Consider the following 19,599-nt stretch of genomic DNA (forward strand, 5'->3'; position numbering starts at 1 on the left):
GATGGAACATTTTCTTCCTACAGAGAGATCGTTCCAAAGGGACTTGCTGATGTGGCAGGTGTCTGAATACCTGGGTCTCCTGCACGGAGCTGTTGCAATATTTCTGGTTCTTGCCTGTCCTGTAGTTGTAGGCTGAATTCTTACAGTTCTGGTTAGAGCAGAACTTTGGTGCTAGAGAATTGCAATGCACTGTTATGAGGCTGGATGTAAAATAAGCTGTGTTTGCAGACCTCTTTTGTTGAATCATTCGAGTTCTTTACCTTAGAAGTTTTGTGTTGCTAACACACTTAGATGGTGACAGAGTGGCTATGCAGACTCTTGCTGTCCTAGCTTTACTGCTCTGGTGATTTCTCTTTACTTTTTACATCAATGGAAAAAGGAGAGAAGGGGGAATAATTGATATTTGAGCTGCTGGGTGACTGCAGGGAACGCAGCAGGCCTGCGGGAGAGGAGGAATAAGCAGTGTATGTGGCTAATCTGACCAGCTGGGGCTCCGTTTCTCACCTGGTTTGTGAATGGGTAGCATTAAGAAAGGGAGTTTACAATGGAAAGGGTTGTGTTTCTACAGGGCTTTCAGCTGATACCTATTCACTGTTTTATATCTCTGTTTTCAGGAAGCTCAGAGCCACGCTGGATGAGTACACCACCAGAGTAGGGCAGCAGGCCATCGTTCTGTGCATCTCGCCCTCCAAACCCAATCCCGTTTTTAAAGTATTCGGTGCTGCACCCTTGGAGAATGTGGTAGGTGTCTGTAGGAAAAGCTGTGTAATGAATTGCTCACCTTCTCTGCAGGTTTCATTCTGCTCAAGGCAGCCTTGCAAGCCTGGTAGTGATCTGAAGGTCATGTTTAAAACCCTGGAAATGGGAGTTGAGAGTGTATGGACATGAGTGTAGCGCTGACGTCCTGTCTTCTCTGCATGGATGGTTGCCTAGCACATCTCACCAGGGTTGCATATCCTGGGTTAAAAATCAGAGGGAGCAGGTAGTGATGACGTGTTTGAACTCAGCTCGGCTGTCAGTGCTTGCATCTTGTTGCAGACCAGACAGTCAATGGAGCAGATCCTGACCATGATAAGTCTTGCTTCAGAACTTTTCTTTTAATCCCATAAATACTTCCACTTGCCAGTGTTACTTGATGTTTCATCATCAGATCTTCGATGCGGCCAAGTCTTCGGGGCCAGTGGGTATTTTTTCTTGCCAGCTGTGTCGTTGTTTGCTCCTTCTGTTCTGCAGCACCTTGGGGAAGGTGGCTGGCCCTGTGTCCTTGCCCTCACCTCTCCTGGTGCTCCTTACCTTGTTTACCTGAGCTTAACGATTCCCCACAGGTACGCAAGTACAAGAGCATGATTCTGGAAGACCTGGAGTCTGCACTAGCGGAGCATGCTCCTGCACCTCAGGAGGTTAACTCAGAGTTGCCGCCCCTCACCATCGATGGCATTCCCGTCTCGGTGGACAAGATGACCCAGGTAAGCAGCCAGATGTGGCAGAACCAGAGAGAGATTTGGCATCTTGCAGTCACATCCTGTTATTTTGCAGTGGAGCTTATGTCTGCATCTCCAGGGGATGCATTTGATCTCTTCTTTCTCATGGGACTGTAACCGCTCAGCTAGTAGTTAGATGTGAAGCTTTGTTATTGGTGCTTATTTTCTACATGGAACAGTAGAGATGCTGGTAAGGACTAGAGCTCAGGCTGCTGGGAGCATTCCCCTTTGAGCTGTTTTTGTCACCTCCCATAAACTATGAATGGGGAAGATATTTGTTCCGCACTTTGCAGTGCTGTTTAGGTACTGAGGTCAGGCAGGTCGCTTGTGGAGTACTGTTTTGGCTTATCCTCCTCGGACATGTCTTGCATCTCTAGTTCGTTCCCTCCTCTGTTTTCTGCTGTGGATTGGAGGAGAGGGGAGCTTGCTGATGGTTTAACTCCAGGTCAGACCCTGAGTGAGACACTTCTGATGGAGCCAGGGAGTCACCTGCCCTAGGGATGTGGGGGACGCCCTTTCCCTCCAGGTCCAGCCCTTTGCTGACCTCGTTATTGCTGGGAGAAAGTGGAGGGGACCCCCCAGGGAAGCTTCCTTGGGCTGGGAGGGATCATCTGTAGGGAAATCTCCTTCCCCTGGGGTGCAGGACCTGAACGCAGGTGAGTGTGTTTTGCAGGAGGCTCTGGATACACTCAGTCTGATGCACCACAACAGGTTTTAAATGCTGAAAGCCAGTTTCTTCAGAGGGAGTAGCAAGATGGAAAGGTCAGAGGCTTTGGGCAACGTACAAAGAGGTGTTGTAGTAGAGCAAAGATGTGTGGATTTGCTCTGTGCTCTGTAGAAAGATTGCATTCTGGTCAAAACACCATTGCCATTGCTTAGGTGGAACCGGACAAGCTTGCACTTCTAATAAAATTTTACAAAGAAATCTGTGCCTTGGCTGATGACAGATCATGTTCCTAATCCATGACAACATAAGACAAAACTTAGTCGCTAGATTTTTAAGCCGCTGTGAAAGGTGGTATCCGCAAGAGCTGTTCACAGGCAGCTTTTGTTTTGTATCATTAACAGTTTCCCATGAAAATGGAAAGTAAAAAATGGAAACATTTTACTTCTAAAGTAAAATGAAAGACCATCAAAAGATCGCAGGTATGTAGCTCCAAGTTCATTTGTATTGGCAAACACCACGCTTGTGTTTGTCTGACTTCTTTATGGCCTTGTCGTTGTAGTAATTAAGCTGAGTAACAGCAAGAGAAGTGCTTAGGACTCAAAACATGGAGAAGGAGACATCTACACAGAGATTTCCTCGGGCAGAGGGAGGCCGTCCTAGCACGGGGCGAGTAGTGAAGCTGGAGGCGCTCGTGCCCGCAGCACGTGGCCTCTGAGGAAGGAACAAAGCAAATGAGCTGTTGCTGATGGAGCGGTGGAAAGAAATGAGAGAGAGAAATGAGTGTGGATGAATGAGATCAGGATGTGAGGCTGTTGCAATCCAGTAACACATCTGAGAAACTTTTCTGGTTTGCAGCGTGCAGAATATGCGCACGTATAAAAGGAGCAATAAAAAGATCTGTCAACTGTTTGGCTGTTAATGTTGCACGTGCCATCAAAGCAGCAATAAAAGTGATAAGCTGTCACTTCAGAGAAGCCTTCAGCTGGATTTATAATGCAGATTGTTTATTTTTTGTGATAGAGTTGGAAATTAAATATTTTAACATCAAAGGTTGCTGAAGTGTTTTCTCCTTCTCTTTTATGGATGAAATACTAATACCCGTAGAATTCTATGGATAAAATACTAATACTTTTCATGTTAAGCTAAAAATAAGGTTGGAGAATTTTTTTTGTTCCAAACATGACATGACCTTGGTTTTCAGGAAACCTTGCACAAAAATTTGGCCAAGGCAAGTTGCCCCTGGGGTTTGATTGCTTTGCATTTCCACGTGTGAAGCAACTCTCCAGTTCGAGGCACTAGTTGCCGGCAGGACTTTTTCCCCCCCCACTGTGTGCAACCCTCCTGTGTTCAAAGGCTTCTTGTGGCTCTGTTAAATGAGAAATGGTTTTTCTTCTCCATGTTCTGCAGGGCCTTCAGTCAGCAAGCGTGCAAACCGCTGATGCAACAGCGTAGCAACGTAGAGCCTCTTATTTCAAGTCCTCTCATGCTGCGTTATGGTAAAACAAGTATCTTGTTAGGAGTAGCCCTCGTCTTTTAGTGCAATGTGATAACTCAAAACAGCTTTGTGAAGAAGGTTTCTCCTGAGCTGTGGACAGAGGCCACGCTCTTCGTGCCGTTTGGCGAACCATCGCTGTCCCAGTTAGCCCAGCCACTGTGGTGTGCACGCATGTTGTGGGCACCCAGCGCTGCGCTGCCTCAGTTTCCCCGCATATCATATAGGGATGATGTTTTGTAAATGTCTTTAAAGAGTTTTGAGGTCCTTGAATGGCTGCAGGCCACCTGAGGACAGAGCACTAGAGTTAGTGGACAGGACTGCAGACTCCTGGGTGGATTTTCACAACCCAGCAGGTCTCTCTGTCTTGTAAAATTTTCAAGGAGTAAGATGGGGCACGTGGTGCTTATTCTGTTGCTGAAAGCATCCAGCTGCTATATCGTTTTTGCCAGACTGGGGGTCAAACTTTAAATAGAAACAAAACACGGATATGCTGAACACGATGAGGACGCCGTGCTGTCTTTTTTTTGGCCACGATCACAATTTGAAATACATTTGTTTGAGAGAGTGGATGATAACTCTGACTCCTACGTTGCTGCAACCTGTTGCGCAGCCAGAAGTGCCATCGTTTTTTTTCTGTAGGAACCTTGACTCCCAGAGCTGCCAACATAGTTCTTTGTATTTGCTAACAAGAAATGAGCTTTTTCAACTAAGTTGCACAAAGCCCTGTGGAAAACCGAAATATTTATAAATATAAATTGGGCAGCACAATTAAGAGGTGTGTCACGGGGAGTGGAAAAGTGAGGCCTCTGCTTTCAGCAGCTGCAGGTGTCAGCAGGCAGGTGGTAGAGGCGTTAGCTCCTCAACGAGGAGGTGAAAATAACTCTCCTTTTAATTGCTCTGCTTCCCTGGTGGTCTTGAGGGAAATAAAGCCTTTACTAGCCTGAGCGAGCAAAGATCCTTCTATAAACTTGCGAATGGAGAGCATCACCCAGAAAAAAAAAAAAAAGTATTGCAGTGGGGCTTTTACCCTGCAGCCATTACAAAGAGAAGTTTTGTTGCTGTATGGACTTTGGCTACGCTGACACTATACGTCAGGCCTGGGTTTGCCCCTAAACTTGTTCTCAGTTGCTCGCTGATATGATTAAGGAGTAAAATTGGGTAATGCTGAGGTTGATGCTTCAGTCAGCTCTCACAGAGGTCACTAGAATTTGTTTATGCTTTTCTGAATAGGTGATTTGTCCTTTAATCTGACTTTTTTAAAACTTAATATGCCCCTATGCTTTGCAGTCTGCTTATACACGCCAACAAAGTTTATCTGGGCCTCTCAAAAATCATCTTGACGTCTGTTTGCATACTGCCCTGCAAAAAGCTTTCGCTCAAACAGCAGATATCTTTATGTACGTGTCAGTTTGCGTGCAAGAGAAGCTAAGCGCTGAAAGATGGTAACGAAACTCAGTTTGCAGCGGTCAGATCCTCTCCGTGGAGGGGCAGGGATGATCCCGCAGCGCTGGACCCCCTCGCCCGGGTGTGAGGCTTGCTGGTGCTCCCTTCTGGCCCACGGCAGAGGTGTGGTATGGGGACAGCCTGTGTTTCTGCTCTCCCAGCAGGTCGTCGCTGTGTGGCAGAGGGATCATCCTTGTTCTGCAGTGGAGGCACCCCGGAGTTAGGAATCGGGTCCTCCATGCAGCTGAGCTCTCGCATTGGACTGTTGTTCCAGCAGAGTGGGAAGGGTAGCGAGTCCTCTGAGGTACTGGATATAAGGATGAGTGTATACTTCTAACTGGCGTGCAGGCAGCTGCCTGCTTTTACAACATTTAAGCTCGGAGCCTGCATCGTGCCTCGTTTCCAGCAAGAACAAGCACTGTCCAGCACTCAGATCTCCAAACCCTGCTTGGAGGGGGTGATCTTGAGAGGGACAGCCTGGTCCCCAGGTGTGCCCCTTTGAAACATTACAACTAGTCACTCGTTCTTGTGACTTGACCACAGTTTCAGGGTGGAAGAGAAGAAAGATTTGCATAAAGAGTAAGTCCATGAGCAGACGCTTCTGTGGGGGGACCCACAGCACCTCCTGCTTTTTGCAGTGATGACCAGGTTGTTAATTTTGGGTTGGATTCCTGTGGCCAGGCATAAACTGCTGCATCTGCTGGGTGCTGAGTGCCATCGCTTCTTGTTGAGGACACCCAGGCTGACCCTCTGCCTCGTCTTTGTCGTGATGAATTTACGACAGCGGCAAGCCTGCTCCCATCCTGCCTGCCAGAACGCAGCCAGCAGTGAGACCTTGCAGAGTTCGGTCAGGGCCACGCGGGTTTTCACAGCAGGAAATTCAGGATGACAGCTTGGTTGCTGCCTTGACAGATGCCTGGCTTTTTAATCTGAATGTTTAAACGTTAATTGGAACTTTTAAACTTAAAGAATATTTAGTCTAAAATTGGCTGTTGCAAAAAGAAGACCCAGTGAACAAAATACCTGGGTGCTTTGCTGCAATTGCTGCTTTGCCCTCTTCCACTTTCAGGTGCAGCCAAGGTCCTGTGTGGACTTGACTTTGCTTTTCCCAGGTGCTGGGTTTTGGAGATCCTGAGGCTGAGCTGTGGGGACAGGTAGAAAATTCCCAGCCACAGTTTTGCTCCCTTCTAGAAACCACTTTCCTTAGCAGGGTGTAAACCTTAAGACCGGAGCATTGCTTGGTGCTCTGCATGCAGGACAGCTTGTTGTTTCCAGCGCTGGAGTGCAGTGGTCTGTGCTTTGGGCCAGTGCAAATGGTAGAATCAGGATTAGCTCACTACTGCTGACACTTGATCTTAATGTTAAAACTCAGAAGACACTCAGTCTGTGTACCAAAGGGTGTCGAAGAAACATTTCTTAAAGTTTCTCTTAAACCCTCCATACTGGTGATTATATGAGCCCTTTCGAGAGCTGGCAACCATGCAAACCGCAGTGAGCTGCTGTCTTTTTTTTTTTTTTTAGCAGAGATTTGATTTTCAGGTGGTTCAGCGGTCGCACCGGTTCCTCCCAGCTGTGCCCTGAGAGGTGCGGGGTCTTTGTCTCGGTGCCGTAGCCTGGGTCAGAGCCCTGCGAGCTGCTCGGGTGCGGTCTCGTTATGGCACTAATTAGAGAAGTCCTCGTGCTGGAGCAGGTTGTAACACCACTGCTGATTGTCTCCCTGGCGGATTAAAGGCAAACCCTCCTTAACAAGTGCCTTGAGTAGCTTGAGCCACTGAACTCCCTAGGACCAGTAATTAATCCATCTGGTAACAAGGAGCATGGCTTGCAGATAGCAATTCTGGGAAGGAGCTTTTAACTGTTTTTGCACCAGGCGACTCAATGCCATTCGCAGGTTTATTTGACTGAATAAGTGAGGCCTTGACCAGGGATCCTGACGCGTGTCCGGGTGACTGCTGGCCCTGCAGTATAGGTGGGGAAGCTGCATCATGGCCAGACTTGACCTGGGATGGAAAAAAGGGCACCGAAGTGGTTGACACTGTGTGTGAGCATGGGCGAGGTGGTGGCTTTTTTGTGCTTCCGTTTATAATTCAGGGTTTCGGTACGGCTTCTCCGAGATGGCTCGGGATGTCCGTGGAGTGGAAGAACTGAAATGCAGCTGCCCCTTTGAGCAGGGGTGGTTCTTCTACAGCGTGCAGCAGGTACGCTATATATGGACCCACAAGTATACTGGATTTTTATTGCCTTTAAAGTCCCTAGCCACTGCTGCAAACTGCATTCAATGTAGTAAATCACGCATACAAAGAAATTGTTTTCTTTTTACCAAAACACACTTCAATTTTTCTATTTAACTGTGTAAGCTAGGGCCCACGTTACATATTCCAGCTGGGCTCTGGCTTTAAAGAGCAGTCCTGTGTCCAAAAGAGCCGCTGCAGATCCCAGTGCATTTAGCAGTGTGCTTAGGGACTTCAGGCTTTTTGCAGAGACCACAGAGACAATCTGCAGGCTCCTGTTCCTCTGAAGCATTCCTCCCTTCCTCTGTCTGACAGATGTTAGAGGGGACTTCAGTTCATTCTCCCTATGCTAACGTGGAAAAGGCAGCTTGTAAATGAGTTGATTTACAGCTTGGAGCCAATGGATACAATATGCAGAACCAGGATGTCATTCAAGCAGGATCGTGGCTCGGAGGAATAGATGCTGTTATGGCAGAAGATGAGGGATGGGTGAGAAGTCCTCCGTGAGGCGACCCGTGTCTCTGCTAGCTGGGACTGCGTCGTGGCTGTGGCACCAATCGATGCTGGACCCGTCGCGCTCTTCCATGGCTGTGCCCTAGAGCCCTGAACATGCAGGTGTCTTGGGGCTGTAAGGTGGGCCAAGGACTCACAGTGGCACTGCCACAAGCTCAAGTAACTTGGTATTAAAGCTATGAAAGGATGCAGAGAGGTATTCTTAAATGCAGCTATTTAGCTTTAAGTTAACATGGTTTTCTCTGACGTATGTGGTCTTGAGCGCTGCTGCTTTTCCTGCTGTTTCTGCAGCTGAACCAACCTTTTCCTGAGGCTCCAAGTCCTGGTACAAAAACCAAATGTGTCATAAAACCCTGTGTGAGTTTTATATTCTCTGATAACGCTAAGGATATTACTTGCTCTTGGTGACATATCTGCTTGATTTGCTTTGAAAGTCTATTTTTAAGGTATTGTCTCCTGATGGTAAAGGCAAGTCACTAGTTGACCAGTTTTTGTGGGTGCTAAGGAGAAGTAAAATCAGGTTGAAAGGTGTCCCCACCTTGGGGGTGGAGAATACATGTGAGAGATTGTGTCTTTCACATTGAGGCGGCTCCCTGAAGCTCCATCCTCTTTGCCGCATCTCTGTAAAATGTACATCAGCTCACATCTGAGTTCCGGTGGCCATGGGGACGTTGAGTGTGGATTTTTTTCCTGCGTTATTCTGATTCTTATTTTTTTATATTTTCTCCCTCTCAGGTTGGTTAGCTCTCTTCATGGTAGTGTGTTGAACCATGAAGTGTGTTAATACAGTGCATGTTTGTGTCTTATTGTTGTAATTGGCTGACTTAATTTTATTGTTTCTGCTCTTCCACCTGCTAAGCTGTTCTCAGCTGAGTCTTGGGAGAAGATGGTAAAGTATTTATCCATCTTCCTTAGGCATTCAGGCCTCTTCCAGTTGATGGTTCCAACAGGATGGAAGTTAAATGTAATAACTTCGTACTATGCACCTCAAAACTACTAGATATGAGTTCCTAAAAAACTCTCAACCCTCTTACGTGGTTTGTTCCAGGCACAGCTGCGAGCTTTCATCCCTGAGATGCTCAAGTATTCCACGGGTCGCGGGAAGCCAGGCTGGGGCAAGGAAAGCTGCAAGCCCATCTGGTGGCCTGAGGACATTCCATGGGCCAACGTTCGCAGTGATGTCCGCACAGAGGAACAGAAACAGCGGGTGTGTATCCCATGTCTGTCTGCCTTCAAATTGAGTACAGGGGCTTGCGAACAGTTTTTGTGGGAATAGTTTTCCCCCCGAGTGACAGAAGAAACTACGACGTTGGCCCTTCCTTGACTTCATGTCAGACATTCAGCCTTGGGAGAGCAATGAGATGAGAGAGGCGTAACCTTCAGTCTGCTCTGTCCCTGCTGGGGTTGTGTGACAAGCAGGTATTTGAACCACATCTCTTTCTGCAGCAGGCGCCCTTTTCACTAGCTGCAGAACCTGCTCGTCTCTGTGGTCTTACGAAGCAGCCTACCCAGCCTAAGACAAGTCTACTCTCCAAGAATGCAGTTCACTTACTGTAGAGCCTGTGTCATGGCCTCTTGAAGCCTTTGAAGGGATACTGTCCCATCCTGAGCAGCAGGGACCTTTGTACTTAAAGGGAAGTAGGCAAGGATGTGCAGTGGAGCCAGGACAAAAAAAAGTGGGAGAACTGAGTGAAAAGATCTTGGATATCAGTTACGGCCGTGGATCCTTTATGCAGGTGGTGTTTCTACTAACCTGTCACAAGGAGATCATGAAAGAAAGCTACCAGGATGTGTAAAGGGCAGGACTTGTGCAGGCTGAAGTAGGTCTGGTTGGATGGGGAGGGATGCCTGGTGAGGCTGGAAATGGTGCTGTGGCAGTCGGTGCTTTTCTAGGTAGGGATGGTTTTCTACTTGTCGGCACCAATGCGTTAGTTAGAATTCCTTGCGAGCTGGCGAAAGAGATTTCGTTGAGAAGCTTCCCTTTCCCTTGGCCAGATGTGCTCGTTCTGTATCAGTACGCAGCAATGCAATAGCGCTCCAGGGTGATTTCTGAGTCTTGGGTAAAGGAGGGGATGAGGACAGAGGGATTAGGTATTGGGGCCTTTTCTTTGAGAATTTGTTGAAAACCGCCCAACAGAACCCGGTAAAGATAAGCATGCAAATCACAGCAGTAGCAGCACTGCAGTGGTTCAGAAAACCTTTTTTACACTGACTCTTCACTCTTTTTCATTCTGCTGGTAGGTGTCATGGACCCAAGCACTGCGGACTATCGTGAAGAACTGCTACAAGCAGCATGGGCGTGAAGACCTGCTCTACGCGTTTGAGGATCAGCAGACACAGCAGCAGACTACGACCACACATAGTATAGCGCACCTGGTGCCGTCGCAGACAGTGGTACAAACCTTCAGTAACCCTGATGGCACCGTGTCCCTCATCCAGGTGAGCGAAACCCTCTGGCTTTTCCATTTCCAGCACAGTTGACTCAGGATCGAGTTGCCGGCATCAGGGAGGTGGTTTAGAGCAAACTCCTTTTGGTAGCTTAACTTGTCCTTCAAGAATTTTGTCTTTATCTGTATGTCTTAACCCGCGGGCTTGTTAACCCAGTGCTCCCACCCAAAGAAGCAGTCTCTTCCCCACTCCCATCCCTTGTTCTCCTGTTATGGCAGTACAATCATTTCTGCAGCTATTTGGCGAAGTGATTCAGGGACCTGACCTGGATTTAACAAACCCATTTATGAATAAATACAGTTCATCATGTGGCCACACAATGCCTGTGGTGGCAATGGGATGGAGCGATGGGAGGAGAGGCGGCGGGACTGCCTTTCTTTAATGGCATGAAATGTATCTTAACCCACAGCATTAGGCGTTTCTGTGCCCCCTGTTCTTCGTCTTACACCCTGAGTGTAATATATATATTACACACAGCAAATATATATTTATCCTCATGATACCCCCTGCGGTAAGGATGACTCTTACACCCTTTTACAGAGGGGGATTCAGGGCAGAAGGGGCTGCGTTCAGGCAGTGGCTCAGCGGTGCTGCTGTTTTCCCTGCGTTCCCCGTGTGGGGAGGCAGGTTCTGGCAGCTCAGGGTGTCAAAAATTGAAGTGCTCTCTTGAAACTTCCCAAGAGCTCCTCGTGGGCGTGGGATCTGAACTTCAGTTTCCCCTGTGCCCTTGCCTCCAAACCACCACTGCCCTCTCGTACCTAGCTGGCCCAGCGGTTTGTCCCTCTTGAGCATCACATTTTTAGCAAAGTCTCAAACGCCGTTTTCTATTGGCTTTTCTCATCTCATGACCGTGAAGATAAAAACATGGTTTGTGGGTTTGCTTTGGGTTTTTTGGGGTTTTTTTGGGTTTGTGGGCATATTTTTTGTTTGCTTTTGGTTTTGGTTTGTTTTTTTTTTTCCCCCCCAATGAAAGCTTTTCAGCGATTGTTACAGCTTTCTGTTCCCCCCACCAAGACCCAGCAGACTTGCCAAGCTGGTTCTGTTTGCTCACCTGCCTAACATACATTTTCCCTTTGACTAGTGTTCTTTCAGGTGCTGGGCACCTGAGATCCCATTGACTTTCCAGCATTTATAGGTTTAATTCTCCTTAAAAACAAAGCTGCACATCTCCCTGCCTTTGTCTTTTCCCAGCTGTTAAATGGGGAAAAGGTAATTTCCAAAGGCAATGGGGTATTGAGGATGAGCTAATGTTTGCCAAGTGCCTGGAGACGAGAGACCCAGTGAATGGTACGCAAGGAGTGTTAGAACTGAGGGCTGATGTGCAGGGTGTTCTGATCCAGGACTGCTTGGTGGTTTTTTAAGTGAATTCCACCCCGTGGGAGAAGCGTTGGCTCCACCGGCGCACCACACACACCTGGGAATGGCAGCAGTGTCCCACAGCTGCTCTTTGCGAGGCTGGGAGAACAGCCAGGACTCCGTCTTCTGCGTGAACGTAGGGGACAGCACGAGGGCTGTGCAAAACTAGCTTCTGGGCAGTATCCACTCTGGAAGCTGCCATAGATTAATGTGCCTCTAGCGTGTGATTTCCTCCCCCAGCCCTTCGAGACAGCTCCATATTTTCTGCGAGCTCTGCAATTACTATTATTCTCTGTGGGTGTGATGCCTTTTAATCTGAAAGCATTTGAGTGTCCCTTCGCCTGAATTATGTGGAAATTTTCCTGCAATAACAAATGTATTTGACGGCGTTTTGTTGACTTTTGTAGGTTGGCACCGGTGCTACAGTTGCCACGCTGGCCGATGCCTCGGAGTTGCCTACCACAGTTACCGTCGCACAAGTCAATTATTCTGCAGTGACTGATGGAGAGGTAAGGACCTGGGTCACGTTCATGGTGCACAAATCAGAATTGTCCTAGCTGAACTTCAATTAATATTTTCTAGAATTCAGTGGTCACAGAAACACGAAGCCTGGCTTCCCCACCCTGCAGTGTTAAGGGTTAACATACATGTGAACACAAGCCTGTAAAATTTTATATAGAAAGTGCTGAGCTGTTGTCATTTTGACTCGGGACTGTACGAATGCAATTATGGTGGAAGCCTCACTTCTGAAGGTCATAAATTTTTTTATATCTCCTATAGATTATTTATTTTGTGTGACCTGCTGTAGCAGATAAGACTTAATGACCTACACAAGTACACGTTTCTGTATTCATATTGAGCAACTCTTTCATATGTGCTGTCGGTCCTGGGTGCTGGTTTGTCAGTTCAGGGTTGGGAGCGATGCCTGGGATATTTTGAGCCTGTGGTTAGCAAAGGATATTGCAGGGCTGTGGGCAAATCCTGTAATTCTTTGGCCACCGATCTCTGGACAAAATGGGATGGGATTTTCCTTTGCTGCAGGTTTTAGGGAGGTTTGCAAGTAAATTCCAGAGAGAGCTGTAAATGCACAGTAGTGTAGAGACAGCAGGAGGTACTGCGGAGTTACTGTTCCATTCACTGTGAAAGTTTCTTCCACTGCTTTACAACTTGGCAAAGTTGCTTCTATTGAGGACGCGATCGAACCATTTCAATCCCAAAATCTGAACGCTCAAATTTACATGCATTTATTTTTCCACTTTTTTTTTAATCAAGTAATAAAGTTTTTTTGTGTGTTTCGTGAACATTCCTTTAAGATTATGAAGATTTTTATTTTTTTTTTTTTACCCTCTTCACCCTCAAACCCACCTTTAAACCAGGCTGCAGGTTGCTTTCTGTCCCTTTGCTGCACACCAGGATTTCTGGCCGGACAGTCTGTGCGCGGGAGCGGCGAGGTCTGGTCCGCTCTGCTGGATGGGGCTTTCGTGGCGGCAGGTGGCAGCACAGAACAGCTTTGCTCTCCACCAGACCCCGTTTCCATCTCAAACCCACGGTGAAAAAGCCTGGCTCTGGGGCCGTGACCTTGAAGTACTTTGCAGCTGCTTTGAGGGTTTTCAAGGACCGGTTATATCTCTTGAGATCCAAAAGAAGTTTTTCAAAGGCACAAATAGAAATCAGGGGAACATAGGCATCTAATTCCTATCGTGAATGGAACGCCTAAGCGATATCTTGGACAAAATAAGGATACAAAAGTAAACTTGCTTTGAGGATGGGTGCTATTTCTCTGCACAGATAGATCCACAGCCTGCTGGCAGCCTCTCTAGGGACGTTTTTGTCCTGCTATCTCTCGCTGTGTGAAGATCTGAGTTATCGTAGAATGATAGAATGTCCTGAGTTGGAAGGGACCCACAAGGATCATCGAGTCCAACTCCTGTCCCTGCGTAGGACAACCCCAAAATTCACACCATATGGCTGAGGACGTTGTCCAAATGCTTCTTAAATGCTGTCAGGCTTGGCACCGTGACTGCCTCCCGGGGGAGCCTGTTCCAGTGCTCCACCACCCTCTGGGTGAAGAACCTTTTCCTAATGTCCAACCTCAAGAGTTAGCTCTGAGGAAATCCATGTGTTTATGGGCGCTGAGCAGCATGGAGCAGGGATGCTCGCTAGTATCTCAGCAGCACAGCCTTCGTGTTAGTGTGGAGAAGAGCCTGGACAGTCCCTCCTTCTTTTCCAGGCCTTACTCCGTCCCTGTTCTGAAACAGCTTAGGCATCTTTGCGGGGCACTGTATGTCACAGTGGGGACCTGCCTTATCACTCAAGTGTGTGTTGCCATGTATTTGAAAAAAATATGTCTGTTCCTCTTCTGCGTGGTGGTGGGAAGGGTGTCTTTCCCAGCTTGGGCTTGCTTTGGGTTCGGTTTTGGCATGGCTAACGAGTACCACAAACTCGATCCGACTGTCTCGAGGTCTCTACCATCTGCAACTTCTTCCTCCCTGGTCACTCAAACTTGGTTGCAGCTTTCCTAAAAGACATTGCCTTCTCTAAAATCAACTTCCCTTCTCCTTTTCGCAATGCACTATCTCACGGTTTCCTCCCTGCTTTGGATCCTTCTGCCCAGGATCAGCTCTGGGCACAGGAGAATGAAGCCGTTGCCTTGAACATCAGACGGCTGAGGATGGCTAAAGAGCTAGGACGAGCACCAGCTTTGCCTGTGCCCAAGTGCTGGAAAACCAGATTAGCAGCTGCTGAGGAGTGTGTGACAGCAGATGTGAGCGAGAGCGCGACAGCGTCTCTCTCCCCTTCCACCCCGTGATGGGACTAACCCTTTTCTTGCCCAAAGGCAGCAAAATTTACTTGTCCTTTATGTGAGGAGCCTTGCACCAGCTCTGCTTCTATGGACTTTTTAAATTTCTCCATCTTAATAAATTGAGGGGTTTTTTTTTCATCACCTTCTACAGCATTCTTATTTGTGAGTCTCAGCAAGATGGTGAGTGGCCTGAAACGTTTATGGGGATGAGAACAGTGATGGGAGAGTGGAGGAAGATCTTCATCTTGCAAAGCAGCCAGTAGGATTTGTCAGCTGATGGGCCTTCAGCCTCCACTTCTTTAGGGTTTTTTTTTTTTTGGTCCGATGCATATTTCTAGTTCACATCCCAGTGAATTTTGTGGCCGTACACTCATTATCTCATGAGCTGTGAAGTCCCAAATGGAGAAACATGGGCAAGGTGGAAAATGAGCAACCGAGACTGGGTGAACTTTAAGTAACGTGAAACCTATCTACGTAAAGGTCTGAAGTAAGGGAATTGAAAGTACCTGAAATATATGAACAGAGTACTTTCCATCTGCCATCTTCATTTATTAAGTATATTGCTGCAACACAAAGAAATTCCAGTTGGCTCAAACCCATCCGAGTTCACAAGTGCCATACAAATAAATCCTGAACGGGAACATGGACTGTTCCCCAAAATGACAGCGGATGGGTGCGGACAAATTGAAACAGTGAGGCTAGCACAGCCCATTTCTTTGGGGGATGTGATCCATGCTGGTGTTCCAGCGGCACAGAAACACAGCTACTTCATAAACTGCCCCGGCTGGCAGGCAGCGATCCGAGGCCAGCAAGGATCAATGCTATCCCATTTTGTTGCGGAGGTGGCTGGACAAGAGGGATTTGTGGGAGGTTGAGGGCCTTCACAGATGTTTATGGGGTGTGTTTTCCATGTGTGTGAGACAACTGAAGTTCTTGTTTGAAGTTTGAACAAGGAGAACAGCAACTAAAATCATGAGCTGACCACAGAAACTCACTCGTGGCTGTTAGAGGGTTGTAGAGTCCAGCAGCGTTCTCAGGTCCCTGCCGGTGCTCTTTTTTCCCTGTCTCTTGGAGAGAGTCAGAGCACGTGCAGGATTCTGCAAAGACCTCTCGAAACTACCTGGCCCTTTCATTTTAGGAAGCAGCCATCCATTCATGGGACGACATCCAATCCTAGGGCCTTTCTTTTTGTTTTTCCCCATAGGTGGAGCAGAACTGGGCAACGCTACAGGGGGGTGAGATGACTATCCAGACGACGCAGGCATCGGAGGCCACGCAGGCGGTGGCATCGTTAGCAGAAGCAGCAGTGGCAGCATCTCAGGAGATGCAACAAGGAGCAACTGTTACCATGGCACTTAACAGGTATGGGTGAGAGATGAAGGCTTGAAGCGTGCGTGCATGACGTTTCCTTCTAGGTTTTCACTCTAATGGTGTAAAACCACTGTGTGCAGTGCCAGTAGAGGTGTTTCCTTAGCAAATTCCTACGTCAGCCCGTGTCCAGGTGTCTGCAGGACAGTTCCTGATTTCCACTGTAACCACAGAAGAACACTGACATGGAAATTTCCTGATAGAAAAAAGATGGGTAGTAACTGTACCCTCTAAATGATCTTGTTTATACAGCAAGGGTCCAGTTACAGAACTGAGCTTGCTAAGCAAGCAGGAGTTGTTATGTGCTAATAGCACCTTTTAAGTATGCTGGTCTGGGTCTCCCTCAGTATTATTAATGGCTCTTACTAGAAGGCTAAGGCTGAATTTCCCTGTCGCGTGGCAGTATGGTCTCTCTTCAGAGATCAGAATCTTTTCCGAAGCCCAGTGTTTTTTGGGTTTCTCCCAAATACGTTTCTGAAGTAGAAGCTGAATGAGCCGCAATAGTAATGCTGCCTTTTCATCTTGGAACAGGCTCTGTTAGGTTTTTGGTTGTACTCTGGTTACCAAGATGTGCAGTCTAGTTCTCTACAGATCCATGCAGCAAGAAGCAGTGTCTTTGCTCAGCTCTGGTGAGTTGCTTAAGCTTTGCCTGCTGTTCTTAAAAACTGGACGTGGCTGTGGCACACCGCAGCTGCACCCTGAGAGAGCAGACGGACCGTAGGAAACATGGCATCAGCCCCAGCAGCATGGGAGGTTTCACACTGCTGAGGTATAGACAAAATATATTCCTCATCCAAATCAAGATTCTAGTCTAGAGGCTGTTGACTGAGCAGCCACGGGTTTGGACAAGGCACAAGTCTGTAGTGCTGATGGTTGGAGTAAAGCTCATGGTTGGAGTAAAGCTCCAAGACCTTGTTATATACACAAATTGCTAAAGGAGCCACCTCGATCCTGGGGGCATTCAACATCTTGCTTTCAAATTGCCATTGCAACTGAATCACGAACACACTTAGAGCTGTTTCTTCTCTTTGTGGTCCAGATTCAGGTCCATCAGATATGTTCTTTTCTGCTACCAGATGAGGCTGGTTAAGTAGGCGTTTTTGCTAATAGTTTCACTATAAAATTGCCTTCAACAAGTCATTTAGTCTCTACTGTGCCTCTTGACAGGGTAGGAATGTATTTCCTTATACCCAGGAAAGCCCTGTGATGAGTCTGTTCCAACAGCTTGTAGCTCAGGAGTGATGCAAAGGGTGTAGCAGCATTGCAGTGGGAACAAGGGGCCTCGTGTTTTATTTCCCAGCTTGTTGTCACCCTCTTTGTCTACTGACCATGGTAGGGGTAGAGACCTTTTTAGGTGACTATCCTCCAACACCCTTCCAATGTGGAAGAGGTGTACTTTTTCCTTTGCCACAAAATGCTCCTTGTAGCTTTCAGCTGTAGGACTGCAGTGTTTCCCCTGCCTGTAGGAAGATCTCAGCAAGGCTCTGGTCCTTGAAAGCTGGTGGCTCATCCCAGCTCTGGAAACTTTATGCCTAATTTAGCTGAAAGCTGCTATTTTTGAATCTTGTTCCAATGGCTGCTGACAGAGCGCGGAGTCTTTCATAGTCCCGTGTAGAGCAGCGCATCTGCCAACAGCATGACGTGATGGATGATGCAACCTCTGTCAGGTTTGAGGATGGGAAGTATTAGGCCTTCTAGTAAAAGAGGACAAAGTGGAGGTAGGTAATTAATTCATTGATTTGAACCAATTAATGTTTGTGGAGCACCCTGTAACTGGAAGAAGCTTTTATGCTGCAGGATCATTATTATTTTCAGGGATACAACCGTAACAGATTATTAAAACACTCAATTGCCCTTGAAAGTGAATTAAAATAAGTACTGCGTGAAGTCTGGGAAACAGGGTTACACCAGTAAATCCATGCTTATGTCCAGGTTTGCTGTGTTGTAGCTGGCCTTCCCACAATGTAACTGCCTTCACATAGCTGCAGGTTCAGAAGAGAGATTACCCAAAGGGAGTAAGAAAGCAGAACAAGAAAATATGCTGGTTCGCTAACAGTGTTTAAGAGCTACTCTGAGAGACAGAGGGGCTATTTAGAAATGAAAATACACCCTGAGTGAATACAGTTGGAAAGTATGCAGCATCTAAGCAGGAAATTAGGAAAGAGAAAGAATGAGTAGGAAGTACTCGGAAAATATTTGAGTCGATTCGTCTACCAGAGAATGAGTGGGGCGGTTAAGGAAGAGCACTCTAGGGGAAGCTAAAGAAAATACCTACTTTTTTAGTTCATTAAGGTAAGAAATGGTAGGAGATTCAGATGCAAAAAGGAGGTGGCTTTGAAATAATTTTGTGACTAGCAGTAGGCCACCAGAAGTAGCTAATAGTCATCCAAAAGGTCTGGAGAAATCTGGAGAGCTGCTGAAGGATGCTCACAGCACTCTGACTGTGCAACCAAACAGCAAATAAAATACGATGTCAATAAATGAAAGGGATACACATGTGAAGAAATATCTCCTGTATGTACCCAATGAGGAACTGTATCTTACCAGTTACCATTCAGAAAGCGTGCAGGGAACTATCCTCCAGGAATGTTTTATCGGTGCTGAGCAGATACTGTCAAAAGAGTAAGTTGAATATTAGGAATTATAAGGAAAAGCATAGAGAACAAGCCAGGATTAGGCCCCTGGACTAACTCATGGTGTGTCTACGTCTTGAATAGTGTGGGAAATGGTCACCCCCCTCAAGCAGATGTCTTACATTTAGAAAAAGTCTGGAAAGGACAAGAGCGATCAGAAGCCAGGAAGAGTCCTTGCACAGTAAGTGGTCTGTGGCTCTTCAGCTTGGGAGAGAGATCACTGCAAGTCTATGAAGTCATGAGGAAAACGAAAAAGGGAACAGTTATTTTTCTGTTTCTCACAATGTCAGACTTAAGGGCTGCCCAGCTAGACTGAGGTAGTCGTTTTCCAAGTACCAGAATGCAATTTTTCTTCACACAGCATCTAATTAAATGTGGAACTCATTGCTACAGGATGTTGTGGAAGCAAAAAGTATAAATGGGTTTCAGAGGGGATTAGACAAATCAAACCTGATGGTCCAGATGCAGTCTCTGATGTAGGAAATCAATACACTGCTGACTGTCGGAAGCTGAGAGGGTGTAGGAAGGGAAGGATCATACACACTCCTTCCTAAATATCTGATACTGGCTGTTCTCACAGCAGGGTTGCTGTACGAGAAGGACCTTTGGTCTGACCTCATTCGTATGAAGAAATTTAAGAATACCATGCTACGCTACCGATCACTCATTAAAAAGAATTATTAAACCACTCGGCTGGGGAGAGGTACTCCGTCTCAGCTAAATACAGAGCTGCTGATGTGATCCGGGTAATGGTAAACCTCTGGGCCTGTTTCAGTGCAATGTGAACTGGCTGAATCAGTAATGAAGGGTGAAGCTCTAAAATCTGTAGAGACTCGGAACGTGACAGTGCCAAAAGAATGAGTTTTGTGCCATAAACCAGAGGCAGGAAGGAACCACGTGCTGTAACTTACTGGGATTGTCCGAAAGCTTTTAGTAAAGTCCCAAGCAAAAGGATGTGAAGGTAAGAAGGCAGGGATGTTCTGACTAAGAGATCTGCAAGCTGAAAAAAAAAACAGTGGAAGCAGCTTCTTCCCCTGTATTCCTCCTCCACTGTAGATTTTCTGCTCTGGATAACTTCATCTGGGCCCAGTAAGAGTCCCTCCTTTCCGGATTTGTTCTCTTGACATACGATGCCTGGTTAAAATGGATGGTACTGGAGTG

At 47.0% G+C, this 19,599-nt stretch overlaps 1 protein-coding gene across 10 annotated transcripts in view; it reads left to right on the forward strand.

The window, feature by feature from the left end:
- The window catches only part of NRF1 (nuclear respiratory factor 1), a 71,934-nt gene that overhangs the window by 24,797 nt on the left and 27,538 nt on the right, over positions 1–19,599 (forward strand). For 9 of the 10 annotated variants that reach the window (XM_087766751.1, XM_087766747.1, XM_087766744.1 and 6 more), the window contains 6 exons: positions 615–741; positions 1,326–1,466; positions 8,879–9,037; positions 10,072–10,269; positions 12,042–12,143; positions 15,642–15,799. In XM_087766751.1, coding sequence (XP_087622877.1) covers positions 615–741; positions 1,326–1,466; positions 8,879–9,037; positions 10,072–10,269; positions 12,042–12,143; positions 15,642–15,799 — 885 coding nt within the window. Of the gene's footprint in view, positions 1–614; positions 742–1,325; positions 1,467–8,878; positions 9,038–10,071; positions 10,270–12,041; positions 12,144–15,641; positions 15,800–19,018; positions 19,365–19,599 lie in introns of those variants that run through there. The other variant, XM_087766750.1, reaches the window with a different exon arrangement.

The sequence above is a fragment of the Nipponia nippon genome, unplaced genomic scaffold (assembly GCF_047370975.1).
Source record: "Nipponia nippon isolate SJK-2023a ecotype South Korea unplaced genomic scaffold, ASM4737097v1 scaffold_3, whole genome shotgun sequence".
NCBI lineage: Eukaryota > Metazoa > Chordata > Aves > Pelecaniformes > Threskiornithidae > Nipponia > Nipponia nippon.